Source organism: Pseudopipra pipra, chromosome 13, assembly GCF_036250125.1.
Source record: "Pseudopipra pipra isolate bDixPip1 chromosome 13, bDixPip1.hap1, whole genome shotgun sequence".
NCBI lineage: Eukaryota > Metazoa > Chordata > Aves > Passeriformes > Pipridae > Pseudopipra > Pseudopipra pipra.
The window spans coordinates 10678336-10700169 of NC_087561.1; the positions used below are offsets into that span (position 1 = coordinate 10678336).

Genomic DNA, 21834 nt, shown 5'->3' on the forward strand with positions numbered 1-21834 from the left:
GAGGAGGAAGATAAATGGGCTAGGTGCTGTAAGATTTCCAAATAACACATGCTGTAAATACAGTACCACGAATAGTTTTGCTCAGATCCTTTAATCCAACTCCATGTATTACACAGTTTGCAGCAGCTCCTCCTGAAATGTCTGCAAATGGGCTCCAGGTAAAATCCCACATCCCTGGCCCAAGGATGCTGTTTGGCCTTGAAACACAATTTAAAATCTCTTGCTAATGGGCTACCCTCAAATTTCAGTGCTACTGTGGGACTCCCACCCCCAAACCTCCATGTGGGGGAGGCTTCTCCTGAGCAGAGCCAGTGTCTCCAAGCAGCCAAGGCTCAGCTTTTCCCACAGCTGCAAGGAAAGCAACACTTGCAAGCCCCCTGTAAGGAAAGTGAACCAGACCAAAGCTGGCAAAAAAACCTCACAAAAAACCATTCAGGAAGGATCTCATCCTTCCACAACACCCACTGCCTAGAAAAGTTTCAGTTCTACTTTTTTTTTTTTTGTTTTAGAAACAATTCAGACATTTAACTGTGCCATCAGACAAAGCAGGAGTCATTTATAGAAGAAAGCTCTAAGTGGCCTTGACACACAAATGGAGTCAATTAACCTGCAAGGAGAAGTCAGGGGAACAGGCTGATGAGAAAGCAGCAGTTACGTAATTTGTCCTGGGCTCGGTCTGTCTGTTCTCAAAGTCAGCAGCTTGCCCTACTGAGGCTGAGGAGCAGCATCTGCCCAGCCTCCTCCAGCAGTGCCTCCTTGCTGCACTGCTCTTCCTTTGAGAGCTCTACTGGACCCACATCCCCTGAAACACTGATTTTCAAACCCCTAATCCCTCCCCAAACTCCCAAGAGCCAGATTTTTTAACTCCTTCGGGAAAATGGCCAATGATCCCCCCGCATGCTGCGCTTCCCTCCTTCGTGCTGGCACCAGACCCCTCTGGCAGCACCATGTGGGCTCACCCATCACCCTGGTGTCCCAGACTAACACTCAGATGTCACAGGAGGTCAGTTACTCGCATCCTCAGGGCCTTCCTGACGTTGTCCTCTGCCACCCTTGAGAAGAGTGACACTGCAGCCCAGCACAGCCACACGCCCCAGCTTGGTGCCTCCAGCTTCAAGCCTCTACAGAACAAGTGGTGATCTCAAGCCAGCTTAAGGGTAGAAGCTCCCTTTTACGCAATTCTACTGGCAAAAGGTAGCAACCCCTTTGAGCAGTTTTCTTACCTCTGAATCTATGCAACATTACAGAAAAGGACAAACAAGCTTGTCAGGAAGCAACTGTCTCTTGGAGCAGTCTAGGCCAAGCTCAGTTGTGGTTGCTCCAGACCATGGTGAGAGGCTCTCCCAGCCTGTGCCGGCTGGAGGCGCGAGCCTGGCCATGCGGCCCGGGATAAGCTGGACACTTGGAAGAGAGCTGGGGGATCCAGGTCGCTGCCAAAGGGAGGTTACTGCTGTGTTATTGCACTGGGACATTCAAAACGGTATCTGACACAAATGCTGAAAGAGAAAAATTAATACACACATCGCTGTGCTACAAAAGCTGTAGGCCTTTGAATGGTGGTCGATTTATTCTTCATGGTTATCTTCAAACGCGCAGCTCTGATCTCCTCTCTAATCACATCACAGACAGGGTCAGAAAGGAAGCATGGAAAAATACAAACCAAGTAGACCACATCACATGTGTCTCCAAAGGTCTAAGGCACGAGAGAAACCAAAAGGCAGCATCTGGAAAGTTTTACTTTTTATTTTTCTAAAATACAAATGTCTGTCTTGTGTTAGTAACTTTAATATGATAGGCCGAATGCATCCGGTAAAAAGGAGGCACTGGCTACAGAATTCAAAATACTGAAGGTATTTTCTGGAAAGAAATTTATTCTGTTGATCTACACTTTAGATACAACATTGAATCAAATTCATTAGTTATTATTTTTACATCAGAATCTTTGAAGTTTGGGACTAATAAACTGGAACTTGAAAAGTTTTTAAAGTAAACTCCTATTAATGTGTAGATATGGATCCATAAAAAACATAACCAAGAATTTTATACACTTTATTAAAAGATCAAAAAATAAACAATAACAATATAGAAGTAACATACTAAAATGAGTAGCATTATGCACATTTCTAAAGCACGTACAAGCACTACAGCAATATAATGTGGCAAAAAGAAAAATAAATTCAAAGCGTACACCCTGTTGGTAGCAGTTGAGGGAATGAACTATTGTGTTATGGAACTGAAATATTGCATTAACCTACGCCTGTCTGGATCCAATGATATTTTAATTTCTTACAATTCCACAGGGCTAAGTGTAATCATTTGTATATATTTTCTAAACTATACCATTAAATTGATATCTAATGTTTCCCTTACTTTGTTTTACCAGAAATGCCTATGAAAAGAAGAATGTGCTTCAAAGATCTACTTTACACAGTACAGTATAAATGTTTTTATATATTTAAATTAAAAATTAACAATTTAGGAGAACATTCTCTCTTTGATTTTAGTGATTGCCTAAAATACAATTCTCTATTTATAAAAAAAAATAGTGACCTGTTGTCAGGTGATATAATAAAGGGTGGGGAGTTGGTTCATTTTCATGATCTAAAATAAAAATATAATAAAACCAAAGCTAATCGAAAGAAAAAAAAAATCCCATAATCCAATCTAAGAATGGTCTTATCATCCCCTCATCTGCTAGGATACAAAAGCCATGGCAACAAAATCATTTGGCTTCCACCACTATCAAATAGCATCTGTGTACAGTAATAAAGAACTGGAACCTTGTAATTCGGTGTCAGGTAATTCTCTCTGTTGTGTGTCTGGAAAAATAACTTCATTTTATTTAAGAGTTGTGTTATTTTTGCATGTTTAAATATCTCCTTTGAGAGGCAGATAGAGTTATTTTTGATGATAGAGGATGTCAGTAAAGATCACTAGCAAAGATTTAAGCAGTGTTATCATGATCATGCTCATACCCCAACGAAGTCTGACCAGCTATGATTCATTTCGCATAGTGCAAAATATTTTTCTCTCACGATCCTAGAAATGAGAAAGAGCTTGATTACAGAAATTGATTACAGCAAAGGGAAGCCTTAATAACATGGGGGTAGAACTATCTGATTATTTTGTATTAAAATCTAGGTTATCACAACACCACAAAGAGAGGCAACATCCGATTTTTCCCTGTTTTTAAGACCCCGGGGCTGCACGATGTCACAACTCTGACTCAACAAACCACTCACCAACACAACCCCGTGGTGCAGTGAGGGTTGGCATCGCCAGGAGACAGGAACCTCCGAGGTGCCAGGAGTGCTGGCTGAAGAGTGGGTCTTGCACTTGGCAGTGACAGCTCAGCCACCAACCCTGGGGTGGGTGGGAAAGGGAGACAGTGACGTCGGGTGCCACCACCCACTGGTTCTGCTCTGGAGGACTCAGTTCATTGCTTTAGTCAAAACCAGCCTCGTGGCAAAACCAGCGACTTCTGTAGCAAAACTGGGACTTGCGTTTTGCCAAAAAATAAAAAATAAAATAAAAAAAAAATCCAACAAAAACCTGAACTTGTTCCAATCAAAAATAAATGGGTCAACACAGGCGCTTCAGCTTCTTCAAAATCCCCTGGTACTGCAGAGCCCCGGCAGTACCAACACAAACAGGAACACGAGGCTGCTCAGCAGGCTGGGCTGGGGGCCCACAGCTGTGGGTGGTAGCAACTCAAAGGGGCTTGTTAACCCCAGCCTGGAGCATCCCGTGGCCACACTGCCATCAGCCTCCACCTCCCTGTCCCAACGCCCCCAGCAGCGCCATTGGCAGCACTGCTGTGTGCCTCTCAAAGGAACACCACGGCTGTTGTACAGCAGAGGGAACTGGCCCCAGACAATCCCAATCCATCCCTGTCCATCCACTGCTCACCAGTCCCTTCCGTTTTGATACCTCACACCAAAAGGTTAAAAGAGAGAAATCGGTAAGTTGTGACATCTCAAATTCCTGCTGGGATTTAAAACACTCGCCACAGTGACAGTCACCTCCCACAGACAAACAGTTCCAGCAAGAAATAGGATTAGGTGCTAGGAAAAATATGTGTGTGCTGCCATGGACCTAGCGGTCCTAATAGGATTCACCGAGAACACAACCTATCAGAAACATGACCTGGGGTGTGTTTGAAAATGTAGGCTGATTAAAAAAAGTAATTTGAATCTTTGCTAGTGACCTTACTAATTAATTCCACACTGTTTCCCATTCTCTGTGCTGCAGGTTGGAGCTGACCTGTTATCAGTCTGCTGTATAATAAGCTATGGCAAACTACAAAGCTTTTACAACAGCAAAGCAACATCATGCTTTCAGATAAGTTTTATAGCAAAAAACTCCTCCTTTTCAAAGCCTTAGTAATACCTATCTCTTTTACAAACTTTTCCTGTATTATTACAGACTTTTTATATTCAAAATAAGTTCCAAGGATTTCTTTCGTGGACTATGTACATAAGTGCAAAAAAGGTGTGTCTCACACATTCGTACACTAACTGAATCAGTTTAACTGCAGCATATTTGTATCTTCAACACTGTTACGGGGTCATTCCACAATATTTTTTTTCTTATGTACAGTTTTTGCTAATATAAATTAGTATTAAAATAGTTATATGTGTAATTATTTAGCCCTGATCATAACGTAATCATGTGACTGCTCAATTTCTGGAAAAAAAGAAAATTGCAGGCAAAGCTACAGTACTGAAACGGATTAATTCTGAATTTCCACTGTGTGAATGAATGTGAAATGAAAGCAAGACCGGTCACTACGTTGTAAATACAGGCTGCCATGTTTCCGAAGTGAAAATACTGTGGAATAACCCTTGCCACACAACAATTTCTACAAGCTATAAAACCTGACTCTAAATCCATGTGTTGTAAACTTCTTGACTGAAAAAGTGACCTTAAAGACACAAATTCAGCGTTCACATGGGACTTTGGGATTTTAAAAATATTCAATCATATCTTTATCTGACAGTATCGAACTGTACCTTTAACAAGCTCATACTGTTACACATCACTTTTAATTTACATGTGAAAATTTCACAAATAATGTATACAAAGGTAGCCATGTTGTAGTTTTGTTGCCATAGCAACAACAACTTAATATAATTAGTTAACAATGAATCTATCATTGTAGGAGTTACATACAAAGTTAATTTTGTTCTTAAACTGTAAACTATACAAACTAGTTATGGACTGTATTCTATACCTTACCATGCTTCAGTGTTGGTTTAGAATATAACTAAATGGGCTGAATACATGTATTAAAAATTTTAAACTTTCTCTAACTCTCCTTCAAAATTAAATTCATTAGTTACTAAAGATATCAAAAAAAGCAATAATGAAAACCTTAAAAACTAATGATAGAGAAATGAAAATATATGACATGAATTAATGTGTTGTAGCCTAGTAACAATGTGTTGTAGCTCTATTTACATTTGGATTAGGCTATCAACTATTTTTTTTTTAAAGTTATTACAGTCTTTAACATACAGTATATACTCTAAGGCCTTCAACAGGCACATGGTAAAATCAGGTCAATATCAAACTAAATCCATTCAACAGGAATGGGAAATTAGATTTTCCTCATAAATTTCACCTTTTTCAATTTTCATGTCTGTGAAATGTACAAGGGATAAACAAAACGAGGACTCCAGTTTCTCAATCGTTGTGTACCCGCGTGTCCTAGAGCTACTCTACCGCGCCAGCCACGGCCCGCGGGGCGGAGGGGACATCTCGACATCTCGCCGGCACACGCGTCTCCTCCTCCGGCCACTGCGCCCACGACACACACCCAACTCCAGCGCCGCCTCCGCGGGGGGTCCCGGCTCCGGCGGGAGGACCCACCCGGGAACCCGGAATACCTGCGGTGGGCGGCCAGCCCGGCCGTGCTGCCCTTCAGGAACACTCCGAGCACGGTGCGGGACAGCGAGGAAGGATGGCAGGGAGGAGAAGCGCGTCGGAGTGCTCGGGAAGGGGGCCCGCGCGGGCTGGCCAAGGGAGGTAATGGTTTCTAGAACATTGCGATGCAAAAATACACAGTCAAAAATCATCAGCTAGAAATTTCCAACTAAAAAACACGGCTGATTGTGAAATCATGTTCCAAATTACTAAAAACACTGTATTTAACAAAAATAATCTTAATAGTTTTATGAATCCATTTTATTTTAAATCCCTCTTTTATTGTCTGCTTATGTTACAGTTTAGTAGTAGTACTTTTTATTGAAACTACTAACAACCTTTTCTCGTGAAAATGATCAATCTCAGCTTTCATTTTCCCTCTGCATGACCCGTTTTATCCAAGTTTCAGCATTTCTTGCATATTGTTTGCATAAGGCTGAGAGAAATGGACAAAGAGAAATAACTTTGGATAAATAAAAAATATAGGTTCATGGAAAGTGGGAAGCTTATAAAAATGTCACTAAAATTATATCGATTTAAACAAACTTACATACATCTCTTGTCAAATAAAGGATGATATTCATGCTTTTATGACATTTGTTTAGAGTCACTAACTAGCTCTGTGACTTTGTAATAGTCTATTTAGGAAATTTATAGTCTGGCGACTGTTTTTTTTTTCTTTTCTTTCTTGAACAAAGAAAATTAGAGCAAGTCATTGCACAACTAGTTTAAATAGTGCTACCTCAAATGGCATTTTTGCCGAGATTGTTTTGAATTTGGTGAAGTTTAGTGCTTCAAGCTTTTCTTTCCTTAAACTCATTTACAAATTAACACTAAATTTGCCAGCAATATAAAAACTGTTGTGGCACCTAATATAACTACCCTGAACATCCCTCATTGGACCTCTTTAATAAAAAATAATCCTTAAACGCGCTTTTTTTTCAGTGCTTTAAATGTGACATGAAAACAGCTGTATTCTAGGTTTACATTCTATGCACATCTATGCCAGATGTTTAAGTCGATAAATAAAACAGGAGGTTACATCAAAGTGTCAAGATATACAAAAATCCATTTAGCACTGAAAAAATTTCAACCTCCTTGAACTCATAAAGCCATACAAGCTTGAATGCATCCTTTCTGGCTTAAGAAGATCAGCTCTGTTCTTTGTTGAGGCACTGGCACAGGTTGTGCAAAACCCATTTTTGATACACAAATAATTTCAAACAGGAAGTACTCAAATCCACTTTTTCCACTAACAATGTTATGGTTTTGGGAAACAGAAACTCAGTGGTGAAAAGAACAGGTATGTGGTTGCCAATACAAATGAGAGTCATTGATTTCAGGCTGCTTGTGCGCAGATGGCTGGGGAACATCTACAGACACAAGCGACTGTCAAAACAATGGGTCCAAAAGGAGGTCTTGGGGGCATGTTTTTTCCCCCCCCTCTCTCAGGGTTTGGTTCAAAGTCTGCTGAAGTGAACAGAGAGATTCCTTCTGGCTCAAGGCCTTTCTGAGCTGGGCTCTTCAAAGGTTCATGTTATGAATGAGTCTTCACGGGCAGATGGTCAGAGCCTGCTCTGGGGCACACAGGGTGCACCCTAAATGGCCCTCTATCACTTGTGGCCCATGGAGATACAAATCTAGCAAACTATCTGAGCTCACACTGGAGGAGACGGGGCAAGGAAAACCTCTAATCAGGACAAAGAATTTGAAAAAGAGGAGAAAATGTGGTTGACAGAATTTGGCACTCTACAGGATCACTGTGAGCTCAGGGTCGGTGGCCCTCCAAACACTGGGAGTTGGCCTCTTGCTTGGTTTCAATGACAATTCTCTTTCTCCTTGCACGGAGTTTGTGGATTTACAGCAGCAAATCCATTTCTTCCATAATGCCAATGATACTGTAGAGCTATGACAGGGATGAATTTGGTGGTATCCTCAACCAAAATGCATTCTGCAGCCAGATTGTTCAGCAACGCAGCATAACGACAGGCTGGGCCGTCCAGGGTGCATGGGCTGAAATGGTTTAATTCGTGCGTATGAAAAGGAGGTATTGAGAACTAGCCCTTGTTGTGCAGCAAACATTGCTCTTGATCAAGTAGAAGGTGCCAAAATACATCCACTGACCTACAGGAGCTCCATTAAGACAAATGTTTATCTACGGCAGAAAGCTTATGCCGAGCTTTTTCCTGCTTTGTTACTGCTGTGTTTGCTTTAAAGGGCCAGAGATCACGGAGGAAAAATATCACCCACTTATGGAAAATGGTGATTAAATAAATGGTGCATGCTGACAAAATCTGAAGAAGAGACACAGGAGATTTCAGGCCGAAATGTTTCAGCATGCTTGGTGGAGACAAGCCCCAGGGCTTGGTACTGCCCAGTCTGGGCTGAGCCGTGGCTCTGGGCCCACTCCAGCTAAAGGATGGCATCTGCTCCTCTCCAATGCAATGAGGTTTTGCCCAACTGAAGCTGTCTCACATCACCACCTTTTTTCTGTTGTTTGTTTTGACTGCACCATGAGAACAGCGAGAGAGATTGTGCGCCGTGTTCAGCTGAGAATGCACTTCAATGGACAACAGAGCTGCAGAAATCCCTTGATGCTTTCCCCTGTCTGAGCAAATTGTCCCTGTCCCCTTACTGAGCCTGGGGTTTTGTGGCGTATTTTTTTTTTTTTCCAAAAGTTTCCAGAATCAGCTCACTGTACTGAAAGGAATACCCTGAGCTGGACTAAAATGACAGCTGTCCTTTCATATCACTTGTACTAAAAATTTGGAGACTATTTGAAGGCAAATTTTAAATGATAAAAGGAACATTTAACACAAGCAACTTTAGCTGACATTAACAGCAAAATCCAGCAAAGGGCAGAACATTCCTGTGTCATGTTTTTCAAGCACATAATTCCTGTTTCCCACAATAACATTTTTAGTAAAAAACAAACAAAACCCCATAAAACCTACAGTATATGAAAACTTAAGACATAACAATAATGAAAAAATGGTATTGAGTATACTTGATAATGATGTACACTTTAAAACAAATCAATAGACTATGATGTAAACAAAACAGTAAGATAACACTTTAAAAACAAGACAAACATTTATCCATCGATAGTATACAGTAAACCAACAGTCCGCTGTGCAGATGCACTTATCAGGATGGTAGTCATAAAATGATTAAGTGTGTTAAAGTAATGTGTTATAAAAGTCTATTATAATTTCCTACTTGTATATCTCATATAACAGAGCGCTGTTTGTTAATTGTTTCTATAGTGCTTTTTTTTTTCTTTTTTTTTGACATTCCCATTGATCAGTTTTTGGTTAACATGTAGGCTGCAACAGGCTTACTGTAGAGGTGGTAGAGAACGATAGAGGGAGGAGGGGATATATACAGAAAGGCCATGCGCAGCTTCCCACCAAGAAGTCCTGGTGCTCCATAATTTTACTGTTCAGAATTTCAACATGGTCTGCTGCAGGGAAAAGAAAAAACAACAACAACAAAGAAAGAGTGAGAAGTCAATACATCTATATTTTAAGTGTCATTCTAAGAAGATACATTTACATCCTCACTGCATTGCCCAAGAGGTTGTCATTAGTATGTTGCAGAGAGAAAACATTTTATTGCATTAATTTTCTGACATAGAGTGAACTTGCTAATAACACACTTGGCATCCTCTTAAATCTGCTGTTAGGGCTTTCCCTTTCCCATGAACTTCACGCACTCTGACAAGACAAATAGTGAAAGAGGGAGGTGGGCAAATAGTAGTCTGATTTTCGGACAGGATGCCAGGTAGAGAGTGACTAAGGAGAGGGCCGAAGGAATCCCTGATCCCTGTTAGCTCTTGCTTCCTTCAGACAGTCACATTAAATCTGATCCTAAGGAGCCACGAGTCAAAGGCAAACTGGGCCCAGAAACAAAACACAGACACAGAAACCCTGTGCTCAGGGGACCCTCTTCTGGGAGCAAATGGTCTCTCTTGGGATGTACTTGTGAAAATACTTCCCTGAAAGAACCAACACTTCTCTCCTGCAGAGTTACGCTACCAGGACCTGGCTACCAGAGGAAACTAGCAGCTTAGGGAAGCCCAGGATCTGCAGGTAGGATGAAGACTATGTTGCTTGTGGCATCCATCCTGGTCTTAAACTCACCATGAGCCAGACCCTCACTGCAGCCAAATAGCAGAGCTCTGCTCAGGCCAAGACGGCCTTGCAGATGCACAGCAACTGCTGCTGACCCAATCCTGCTTACCCCAGGAAAGGAAATGTCACTAGGAGCAAAAGAGAAGTTACACCTTTTCGGCTGACTCATTACCAGAGCACGCTTTGCCACCAACACTGCAAATCCCTGAGGCATCTGCAGGCAGCTGGGAGCCGTGCAGAGCAAGAGCAACCTGTAAACACAGCCCTTGGACCCGGGGGATGCACTGAGGGAGGCTGTGAACACCACAAAACAGGTATTTCAGACACAAGAAAGATCGTTCATTATAATCCATGGGGCTGGTCCGTATCTGTGCTGCAGCTGTTGAATTCCTGTTGAGTCAGCAGAGCATGAAGCCACTGGGGTGCCATGGGCTCAGTCCTTCTGCCTGAGCCAGCCCCACTTTGGGGGATGCAGTGCCTGTGTACAAAGCAATCCACCACAAAGAGAAATACCAAAAAGGAACTTACTGTTCTATCGGGAACTTCTACATCTGTGAAACAAACATGCTGCTACTCAGTTCATCTACTGATAACTGGGATATCTACAGCAAAAAAAACAAAGAACACAACACATTAAAACATTGTCTTGAGACTGGTCTGTTCATTCTCTCTTCAGTATCAAGTTAGTAAGTACGTCAGTGTCTTATAAAACAGGATTCATTCCCAAAAAGTCTTTATTTTGCTATACATTTAAGTACAACATAGCTGCACCACTTCTGATGCCCTGTGGAGTACATGGTGATTGTACTGAGATTTTGACTCCATAGACTACAAGACAGAAATGCCCTTAGATTATCTGGCTGAAACAGGATTCATACAGCCACAGAGTAACACTTCACAGGAATTTCTACTTTCTTCTCATGACCAATACGAGTCAGAGTAAGACCTGCTCTACCTGAAAATAACAACAAAGCACGGAAAAAGACTGGCAATTCCTACTCTGAGCAGTAATGCACTGCCTAGGACTTATACAGGCAAAACTCAAACTGAAAGCCTCATGACCTCGTGCTAGCAAAAGACTAAATGATGCCCCTGGAGATATTACTGGCATTCGGCGTGGCTAAGAGCCTCCTACAGAGCAAAGTGACACCCCGATTCCTTTGCAATAGCTCTAAATCCGAGAGCATGACAAATAAAAATGCTAGAATAAGTACTGGGGGAAAAATAAACAAAAGTGTTTGAAATGCCTCTGGTCTAAATGCGAAAAAGTTGTGGCACACCGAATTGTCAGGAAGCATCGCTAGGACAAGTTGTGTATATACAGTTCAGGACTGGTGCGGAAGCAGCCATCACACTCAGTATCTTCAGAGGAAAGTTTTGAAGAGAATTATGGCTCGGCAGACATGCACGGAATCCTGTACACTTATGGCAGTGCTATGACAGCACGTACTGCACATCCAGAGTCATTTCTGTAGGGATGGGTGACATGCTACTGGTGTAAAAAAACTTTAGACTTCACAACCTCGTCCCCAGTTTTTTGGTTTTGGTTGTTTGGAGATTTTTTTGTAGTTTTTAGAGTCCAATTTTGTAGTGGGGGGAGGCCACTTTGTGTTTCCACTTCCACTTTCCAGCCAGGAGAGGACATGCCAAAATACCACAGGGAAGGATGCTCAGGGTGGTATTTCTGCTTGAGACTGAAAGCAGAAGTGCCGCACGTCTTGCGCGCCAGTTACGCTCGGGAGTTTTACAGCCCATGTTTTGAGGATCTGGGGGGAGGTATGTTTTCGGAGAAGAGCCTGCATCCCTGCCAATCGCCCATCCCTACGCTCCGGCTGGGCTTGCTGCCCATCCCACACACGGCAGGACCGGCCCCTCACCGATCCCCAGACGCACACACGCACACACACACGCACACGCTGCCTCTGCACACCCGAGCCTGCGCCGAGCGGGTCGGGACGATGCTCGACCCTGCACGGGATCCAGCCCTTGCCCGGTCCTCAAGATCTGAACACGTGAAAGAAAGCCATTGAAAGGGCCAAACCTGATTGGCGGTAGCTGTTGCAGCGAAGGGGACGCTGGTGGCAGGAGTTGTTGCTGCAGACACAGTGGTGGGCGTAGCACCGTGCATCATGGGCACTTTCGGAAGGGAACCATGGAAGCGACATACGGGAGGGTGGAGCGTATATATATTTTGTTTGTTTGTTTGTTTTTATGTAACCATGGCAACATGTGGTGGATTTGGGGGCGTGGCAGGAATCACAGCAACAAGCCATGTGACATCGTCATGAAGGACACATCGGGGCGCAGCATGCAATCACAGTGCAAAGCAAGACAGCGTTGGGAAAAAAAATAAACAAGAGAGAAGGGGAAAAGCCAATTACAATTATAATTAAGGAAAAAACCAAAACATTCTCAACACTTAGTACATTTATAAGCAGAACAATGATGTATTAGACTCCGAGGGCCAAATTTCCAAAGGGGGGAGAGGATGGGTGTGCTAGCAAAAGCCCACGTCAGCTCGCACCCGTGGGGAGTTAGACACAGCCAGTGCACGTTCCTTTGGGTGGGGACATTTTGGCAAGCGCACCCTCCCGCCCGCCTGGGAAAGCTTGTCCCCTTCCCTCCCCACCCCATCCCCGCCAGCAACCAGAGGTACATGATGCACTTTGCAGCGGCTGCCGCAGCCCTTTCACCAGGTTTTCTGGTCTCTCTCTAGCGGGGACATGTTTCGGCACGGGACAGAGCTGGAGGCACAGCAAACAAGTGGCTGGCAGCCCGAGCTCTCTCCATACATATTTCAGCATGCTCCCTTTCCACCCTAGTTCTAGAGGATTTGGCAAAACTCCCCTCTTGCGGGGTCGGGGGGTGGGGGATGGAGAGGGGAAGGGACCGAGAGGGAAGAATACACAAATGCATCTGAACAGCTACAGTTTGCAGGAAGAGCATCCAAAAGGACAACACAGCAGCAGGGAGCTCGGCAACCTCCTGAAGCTGCACGTCCCACAGAGCACAATACTGGAGGGGGATGCTCTGGTGCACACACGGGCATCCCCCAAACCCTGGGGGATTTTGCTGGGCCAAGGCACCCGCAAGAAGGCCCAGCCATCCCCACAAACATGCGGTGGGGAAGCACACTTGCCTTCCCCTCCACCCCAGCAGGCATGTCCAGCCCCAGCAGGGAAGGAGCGTGTGCCTGTGGGCTGGCCATACTCCGGCTGTGAGATGTTAGAGCGTGTGGGTTGGGGTTTCCTACAGACAGAAGTGTGTTTGAAGGACTCAGCTCCCCGTCATGCAAGCGGTGTGTCCTCCCTGTGCTATAGGGATGGGGAGGTTCAAGAGCAGAGTGCTTAGTCAGTCATGCCAAAGCTTTCAGACCTGCTCTTGGAAAGCCTTGCGCCCTCCCCTCCTGCTCCCGCCTCTCTCCCTCTGGCTGAAGCGGGCACACACCTGGATGCTGGTGGTCTTGTATAACCTTGGCTGGAGGATGAAAGCTCAGCTTTCACCTGCCCTGCTGTGCCCAGCAGCTGTAGATGGAGGGGAAGGTCCTCAAAGGCCTGCACAGGTTTCAATAAGACCCAGATGCTGAGCCTGAACATAGTGGTTCCTGCAGCACTAAGTAGCATGTTCTCAGCCCTGCCACCTCATTGCATCCCATGTGCATATACAGTGGAGCCTCCCTACCATCCCCTGTGCCTGCACACCTGACACTACCCTACAGAGATGACTCTTCAGCCAGTCCATGGTCCAAGCCCTGCTTCTCTTGCTGTACAAGCAGTGCCCTGCTCTGTCAGAGGGGCTGACCCCAAACGTGTTCCTCTTTAGCACCTTTGTTAAACCAGTCTTCTAAAATGTCCTCAAAAGGACTACCAAAAATCCAAACTCTAATCTGCCTGATGCTTGATACAAAAAAAAAAAAAAAAACAAAACAAAAACCAAACCAACAGGATCCTCCCATTGCTATTTCCTTTTGATAGATGACTTAAATGAGTTGTAAAGACATTTTAAGTGACAAATTTTTGTCTCTGCAGCAGAACTAAATAGGGGTGGGAACACATCACCTTGGATTCTCTTATTATAATTCACATGAACACTGCACTGCACAGAAATTAAAAGGGATACAACCATTTAAGCCTCAAAGAAGACAGCAGATAGACAGTCACACCACTCAGCCACCCAGGTTCTCACTGATGCATACTAACTTGCAGTCTCTTTCAGATTAGGAAAAGTTGAGAAGTTTGTGTAGAAAAACCTACCAACGCTTGCAGTGGGTGTCATGCACAGAACTGACCCTGCACACCATGCATTGAAGCGTGGAAAGATGAACAAAAGGGATATTTCATTAGTGAAGCTTCAGTGTTAGATATCACTTTTAACTAAAAAGCAGGTATTCTCTTTGCAGCATTCAGTATTTAAGCACATGCAAATAGATTCTGCATATTGGTACATAAATAGTTTAAACTCAGTTTTAAGAGATCATAGCAAACCAAATTAATTCTTTAATTCTTGGTAGTAGGGAATATACTTCTTCTCCCACCTTGGTATCAAAATATATGACTGATCCCAGAAATCAGGGCTGTTTGGGGTTTTTTTTGGTATTGGGTATGCTGACTTCTTTCTGATCATGTCAGCAGAAAACAAACTGCCCTTAGAGGAATGTCATACTCATGTTAAAACTGACTTTCCAAAAGCAATTTACTCCTGCAAGCAGGGACTGGGATTCAAAGTCTCTAGTTTAAGCTGAAAGAGGCATTTTTTTTCTAGACTTAAAACAATTGTAGTCATGATGCCATTTTCAGTGGACACCCTGAATTCTCCCCCCGTGGCAACCCACCATGCTGATCTCTCAATAACTGAACAGTAGATACTAAGAAAAGCAACAGCTCATTTCCCCTCCCCACAGTGAGAGCTGTGACGTGCCACCTCTCTGCTTTGCCTTCCAGAGCGCTGCAAAGGCTGAGCCCAGATCTGCAGCCTGATGGGTAACGTAAATTCATCAGAGACCCGTTCTCTGACTGGAAATCTGCTGCTCTGCCCAGCGTTAATGTCCTCAAGTGAGAGCAGCTGCCTGCAAGCAGACCTGTTACACATCAGCCCTGCGTGTAATTTCATTGCCATGAGACAGGGCACCCCAGCACAGCGAGCGCTGGGCAAAGCTGATTTACGGCGCTCGCATCAGAAATGCATGTCCTTATGTCAACTTTGGCAACTGCGACCTCGAGGAAGAGGAGCATGCAGCCAGCTGGGGGCCTTGGCATTCTCAAAGGTGTCAGTGTTTCCTGAGGTACTTCACTTGGCACCCAACAGAGCTGCAGTAAGGTCAGCTCAGCCCAACCCCTTCGACAGCACTTTGCAGAGCACAAGGTGGGAGGCTACTACTCAAGTCCCTTTCTCCATCTTTTCCTATGAGAATCCACTTCCCTGGAAGAACAACTTGGCAGCTGCTGAGTTCTGAGTGTCTCCAAGGCTTCTCGTAACAGAAAGGGCACACGAGCACAGGGTTTAGGTCCCCACTCCACCTGAGAGTTTGGTCTCAGGACAGGACTGTCTCTAAAGCTTTTCCCCTGACCCCAAGACACAGCAAGGCCAAGGTTCAGGTCCACTGTGTGTTCACCTCCAAGGGTCAGCCCAGAGAAACACTTTGTATATTTTTGTGAATATCATCTGGCAAGTAAATATAGCATTAAACATTAAAAGCATTGGGCATTAATTTTCTCATGATGCTCTGAATGATAATAATGATACTAAAACACGAGCTATCAGCTCTGGAATATTCCTAATTCAGCCACTTACAATGCTTACTACTCTAAGCAGGTTTTGTTTTTCATTTGGTTGCAGTGAGCAGATGTTAATTGGCCAGTCAGCAGTCAGTCACATCTGCCACATTAATATTTCCAGTCCTATATGGATTACTGAACTGCATCTTTCAATTTTACTCTGAGACCTTAAAGGTACAATAAAAGCTGGGAGTTAAATTGCTTTTAAAAAGCTTAGGGTATCGCACTGGTCAAAAGACAAGCAAGAGGGAAATATATGCCTTTAAAGAGGATTATGTAATTCGTATTTACTAAAGACGAACCATTCCCTCTATAAACATCACAGCTGCTGGAATATGTAGGTCACTGAGACAGAAGCTCATGAAGATACCTGCAGCTTCAAGACAGCAGGCATAGAGGTCCATAAGACACTTTAATATGAGTGCGTAAGAGCGCTACGCAAGAGTTAAAGAATTAATTTGGGATTAACCAGTTGAACCATAAGGAGGAGAAACAGAAAGTATGAATTCAAGAAACATGCAGACATTTTTCTTAGTTTGACTGCTTAAAAAAACCCCAAACCACACAAAAAAATGCTAAGAAGGGACTTTTACAAGTGAAAAGCTCTGAATTGTAGTACGTGAAGGGAAAAAAAAGTCAAACAGATGTTAATTTTTCATCCATTTTTAACATGAAACTACACACCAATACTCTTTTGCTAAGGACTCTTACAAATCTGCTCATTAGCTGAACACTGAGGTCATAAAATAAACAACCATGATGGTGGGGAAAGCAAGGAGATGCTTACCTGTGGGGATGAATGTAGGCTGTTGCAACTGCATGTTGGCTAGAGCCTGTTGGTAGTGGAAAACGCTTGGGTTAAAGACTGTGGTGGCACCATTGTTTTTTTCAAGTGCTGGCCTCTTTGGTAAAGGTTGAAGTGCACCAGGCGGCAGGGCCTGTGGATAAGGGATCATTAAAGACAAGTGGAGTAAATAAAGGGGCCCAGATGTAGGTCATGCATGCAATAAATAATAGGGGGTCTTGGCTGCAAATCACCTGCAACTGTGATCAACTTAGCGAGACAGGAAAGAGAAGAGCAGCTAAGTCACAGTACGAGTAGTAGATGAAACAACAGCTTCACTAGGTAAGCAGTTAGTAAATGCACTAGGAGAAGGGGGAGAGTCCAGAAGGAGGAGGGATTCTAACGAGCTTTTCAGCAGGACTGACTTGGGCACAGAGGAAAAAAAAAGCATGAGGAGAAGGAAGGGGAGAGCTGATCACCTGGGTAGGGTGCTACAAAGAGCAGTTGCAGGCAACAAGCATTAAAAAACCCAAAACAAACAGGTAAGAAAAATATAGTAGATGACTATTTTAAAACAGTAAGATTAGCCTAAGCAACAAATGCCATGGAAAAAAAGGGAAGTTTGTCTCTGGTTCAACACCTGCCTACATGTATGTGTGCATGTGTGGAAATGTGCACACTGTGTGCAGCCAACCCAAGTGTCCAGGTGGTAAAGCAGTAGCTGTTGCCAATCACGCACATAACATTACATTTACTGTAAAATGCATTTCCACTTGTTAGTAGAGAGGCTGAGCAACATGGTCAAGACCAGGCCTGATTCTCCACTGCTCACACCAGCAGCACAGCCACCACCAGCACATTTGGACCTGCCCTCACTTTCTAGAAGGTGGCCTCCATCAGTCAAATACTGCTCACTCATTACTAACAGTGGAAAAAGCCATTGACAAATCCCCTCGTTTTGTTCTATCACACCACCAAGCTCCTTCCAGCCTGTTAAACCTGTTTCATGATCAGACTTGGTAAAAAGCATTAACCCAACTCAGGAACTTTTCTCAGTGAGTTACTCATCATTCACCCAAGCGTGTCTCAACAGCAAAGTAGTATGTCAGGTTCTTAGGAGACAGGAATGTTTTCTAATGATTTACAGCTTTTCATTGTACCCAAGTAGAAACCACATTTTTTTCTCCACATTGTGATAGAAAAGGGTCCTTTTTAATTATGCCCCGCAGTCCTTTTGCACGTAACGCTCCCATTGACGTCAATGAGATCTACGCACGTGGAAGTCATGCAGAATCAGGTCATTTCTGACTAGCTGTTAGTCTGTATCATGTAGCAAAGCAATGGCTGAAAAACAGGGTTATCATTCCTACTTTTTTTTTTTTCAACAGGTGACAGTGAATGGTAGGCAATGGAGGAGGTTTGGCTAATGAAGGGTTAAAGCTACAAACAAACAGTACTCAGAAGAAAGGACACAGGTAAAGAGATTTTAAAGCATTATGAAGATCAAGACACAACAGAATGTAAGTGAAAGCTTGTAATAGTTTGTCGCCATCTAGAAACAGGTTTTACTTTAAATTTAATTTGCTATAGGAGACTGCTCATCTGAGAAATGTTAAGTAAGATACTTCCAGGAAAAACATTACTCCATCCTACCTCTATTCACATGGTGGCTTTTGGGTGGTTTTAATATTAAAAAGAAAATTAGAAGAAATTGCATCTGCAAAACTGCCCTCAGACATGCACACATCCTCTGCTAATGCTAGCAGGCATCCACTGGCAGCACTAGGATTTAAGCTTTCCAGATTTCTTCTGGCTGGTACCAGAAAATGACAGTCAAAGATGGGACAATATTCTCAGACACAGACGCCAAAATCTTTTACTTAAGGTCCACATTTTAGGATGAGGTCTTTGAGGTAAAGATCTAAGAGTTTTCATTTCTAGGTAAGCTCTCATTGGTGTCTATGTTAAATCTGACTGTATCTATACCTCATCTGTTTAATGATGGCTACATGAATGTTCCTCCAGGCACAGGAGTCATCTGCAGCCTGGGAGACTGGAGTAGCCTCGTGTACATCAGAGAGGTTTTACAGATTAACACTGACTGAAGAACTTGCTGCTTGAATTCATGCTCCTTACAGTGCCTGTTTGCTAAACAATTATTTTCAGACACTTCCAAAATCTGCCTCAGAAAAAGAATTTACTAATTATAGCAAAGCAACTGTGCCAGGCACATAATAGACTTTTGACTCCCTGCTTCTTGGCCAAAGGCTGTCACCACCCCAAAAAGCACATTATCTCATAATGGCAGTGCCAAAGGCAGAACAGCTGAAGGTTTTGAGGCCTTGCCTCGGCTCTTCACAGGACAATTCCTGAGCCCAGTGCTATAGTCAGGAACACCAACAGGCCATAGGAATGTCAAGGCACAACAGACTATCCCATAGTCTCTCCAGCATCACCCTTCCTTCTACCCTGCTATAGCCCCTTGGGAGAAAAGAGCTATGGCAGTCCCACCACTGCTCCCTGAACATCAGCCAGGTAGAGAAACCCAAATAAATAAACGCAACATCTCCAGAGTAACTTATTCTGACTTCCTTTTCTGCCTGTGTGTTTGTGTGCCCACATGGGTACACAACCTGTGCAGCATGATCCGGCCACTGCACCGGTGAAAGTGTTAATTCAATTCAGTATCCATGTGATAGCCCTGCACTGATTCCAATGAACAATTTCCACTACAAAAATGCCAGGCAGCCTCTCATTTTTGGGCTAGGAAAGCCACATTCCTGCTGGAACAGGCATCTGAACAAAGAGGCTTGTGCCACTTCTCTGCAAGGCAAGGAAAGCAATCCTTCAGCAAGACTGACAGATAAAAACACACTGCATGCCAAAGTCAAAATTTCCCATGTGCCGGTTAACAAAACTCTCTTTATTTTTTTGCAAGACAAGAAATGGATTAAATCTTTGCAACAAACAATATAATTGCACCTGCAAGTTCCCCTGGCATAACAATCTCCTGAGATCAGATCACACTTTCATCCCTCTGCACTCAGCAAAGAGGGGCTGGGTCTGCTGCTTCAGCCCCAGGTGTGACAAAAACAGACTGATCTGAGAGGGCAGAGGTAGCCCCCGTTCCCTGGCAAGCAGCAGAAGCAATGTGAGCTGTTTCCTCTGAAGATTATACATGCTGTTATCACCACTGTGACTCCTCTTCTGGTGAAGTCTTTGAGAAGAGTTCAGAGGAGGCGACATATTCCAACAACATGGTTGCAAGCCTTCCGATGCGTCAGAGCAGGAAGACTATTAACAAGTGACTTATCTCATGGGGTTTTGTTCAGTGGGGGAGTAAAAGGCTCTCCCATTCTCTGCCAGACCGTGTCTCCTCAGAGACGTGGCTCCTGGAGAGGGCAGCGAGGCACTGTGCAGGTCCTGCCTGCACTGGCTTTGGGAGCAGCGGGAAGTGAGAGACTGCGACGTCATTTACAGCATCATTCCACCACTGCTGGCAGAAGCCGGTCCCTGGTAAGGCTTCCTACTGCTGCTGCCTAAAGCTCTGATAAGGAAGCCCTTGACTACTTAAACCCAAAAGCGAGTCTTCAGGGAGGATGGGGAGCAGATCAGCCTCTGCTTCCTAGCTCTGGGAATGAGAAGCAACACCAGCCTGATGGTTTCATGGCTCCACTGTGTCCATTCTTCCTTTTTCCCGCTGTAGCTGGGCAATAGCAGCTGGTGTTTTTAGATGTATTGAATCCCTTGTTATTTGAGAAAATGGGAAGGAGTTGTCTTCTATGAAGCCAGGACTGACAGCAGACTGTGAGAATGGCTTTTGCCTCAATCTGAGCATCACAAAACCAAGTAAAACATTATTATTTGAGACTCAGAAAATAAGCGAAGGTAGCTTATATGAAGACAGCTTGCAGGCAGAAGTTCAGGGAGCAGATCCTGTGCCTGAGACTGAAGCAAAAGGCACCCAGAGTGAGTTCCCTTTGCTGACACTGTCCCACTGCAACATGAGGGAAGGAACCAGACAGTTCCTCTGAACATGCCACCTAGGTCCTGCACTGAACCTGCTTTAGTTCGCAGCACAGACCTCCAAGGACACTGCTTAGCCCTCTCCCCCCCTAAATCTCACTTGTGCCCATTGCACAGGAACATCCTTGTGCAGGGCAGTACCAGCATGGCACTGCCAGGCAAGGCTGTAATGTTGCAAATACCACAAAAAGTTGCTGGATCTGTCCCACACCACCCAGTCCTCTGGCATTTACAGCCCCCTGCAGACCTAATGAGTTAAATTCTCACTGAAATACCGCATCTCGTGACTCCAAAGCTGCCAATGTCTGAAAAAAACACTTCAAAAGCCAGAGCTGCCTCCCCTCAAGATTATTCACTGCCTCCAAAACACATCCAGCCTTCAGGAGGCAAAGCTCAAATATTAGTGGATGGTGTGTGGGGCACAGGATTGGCATGTCTGAACGCACACTGCAACATTTCTGGCTGGGATGGGCAGTCTCCCCGGGCACTAACACCACAGACCAAGAGCTTTCATGCAGACTAAGATGGTTACGTGCAAAGCAAGAAGGTGAAAGGTCCAAGTACCAGGTCAAAGGTTGCCTCGAGCGGTCGCTTCAGTGATCTGACAGCTGGCTGAGTCTTAATTAGCAGGCAGCGAGCACATGATGGCAATGGGCCAGGGAGGGGGGTCAAGCACAGTAACAAAAACAGCAAGCAGAGGTGTGTCAAGAGAGAGCAACAATTTGGGAAGGCGAAGAGAAAAAAAAATAAAAAAAGTGAATGCATTATACAATATATTAAAAAGACGAGGCATGCACAACGTGGGGTGGCTGGGTAATTACCTGGCCTAGCGGCTACTCAGCTATTTTGCCTCGGTAAGTTTTAAAAGTAAAGAAATGTCATCACAGGACATGTGCTTTAGGGCTTCGTCGCGGCGGCTGGCACAGCGGGTCAGGAGCGCTCGGGGATCAGCACCTGCAAGGGCACTTGCACTGGGCTGCAGCCCCAGTGCCGCAGCTACAGCCATGCAGGGGCCAGCAGAGCACTCGTGGAGAGGGAAGGACCACCGGACACGGAGGGAGCTTCAAGCACGTGCTTAAGTGCCATCCTGAACTGGGGACCGAGCCTGGCCCAGTTCATCCAAGCGCTGCACTGACTTCAGCCAAGCAGGAGTGAGTAAAGCTACTACTTGTGCATGTCAAGTAACTGCAGG

The 21834-nt window shown here is 44.3% G+C and overlaps 1 protein-coding gene across 10 annotated transcripts in view; it reads right to left on the bottom strand.

Moving 5' to 3' along the window:
• Positions 1–1725: 1725 nt before the first annotated feature.
• Positions 1726–21834, bottom strand: part of MBNL3 (muscleblind like splicing regulator 3) — a 94192-nt gene continuing 74083 nt past the window's right edge. For 7 of the 10 annotated variants that reach the window (XM_064669999.1, XM_064669995.1, XM_064670001.1 and 4 more), the window contains 5 exons: positions 16620–16770; positions 14312–14347; positions 12100–12194; positions 10587–10660; positions 1726–9388 (listed from right to left, as the gene is read on the bottom strand). In XM_064669999.1, coding sequence (XP_064526069.1) covers positions 10604–10660; positions 12100–12194; positions 14312–14347; positions 16620–16770 — 339 coding nt within the window. In that variant the 3' untranslated portion in view covers positions 1726–9388; positions 10587–10603. The remainder of the gene's footprint in view (positions 9389–10586; positions 10661–12099; positions 12195–14311; positions 14348–16619; positions 16771–21834) is intronic. The other 3 variants (XR_010434018.1, XM_064670000.1, XR_010434019.1) reach the window with 3 other exon arrangements.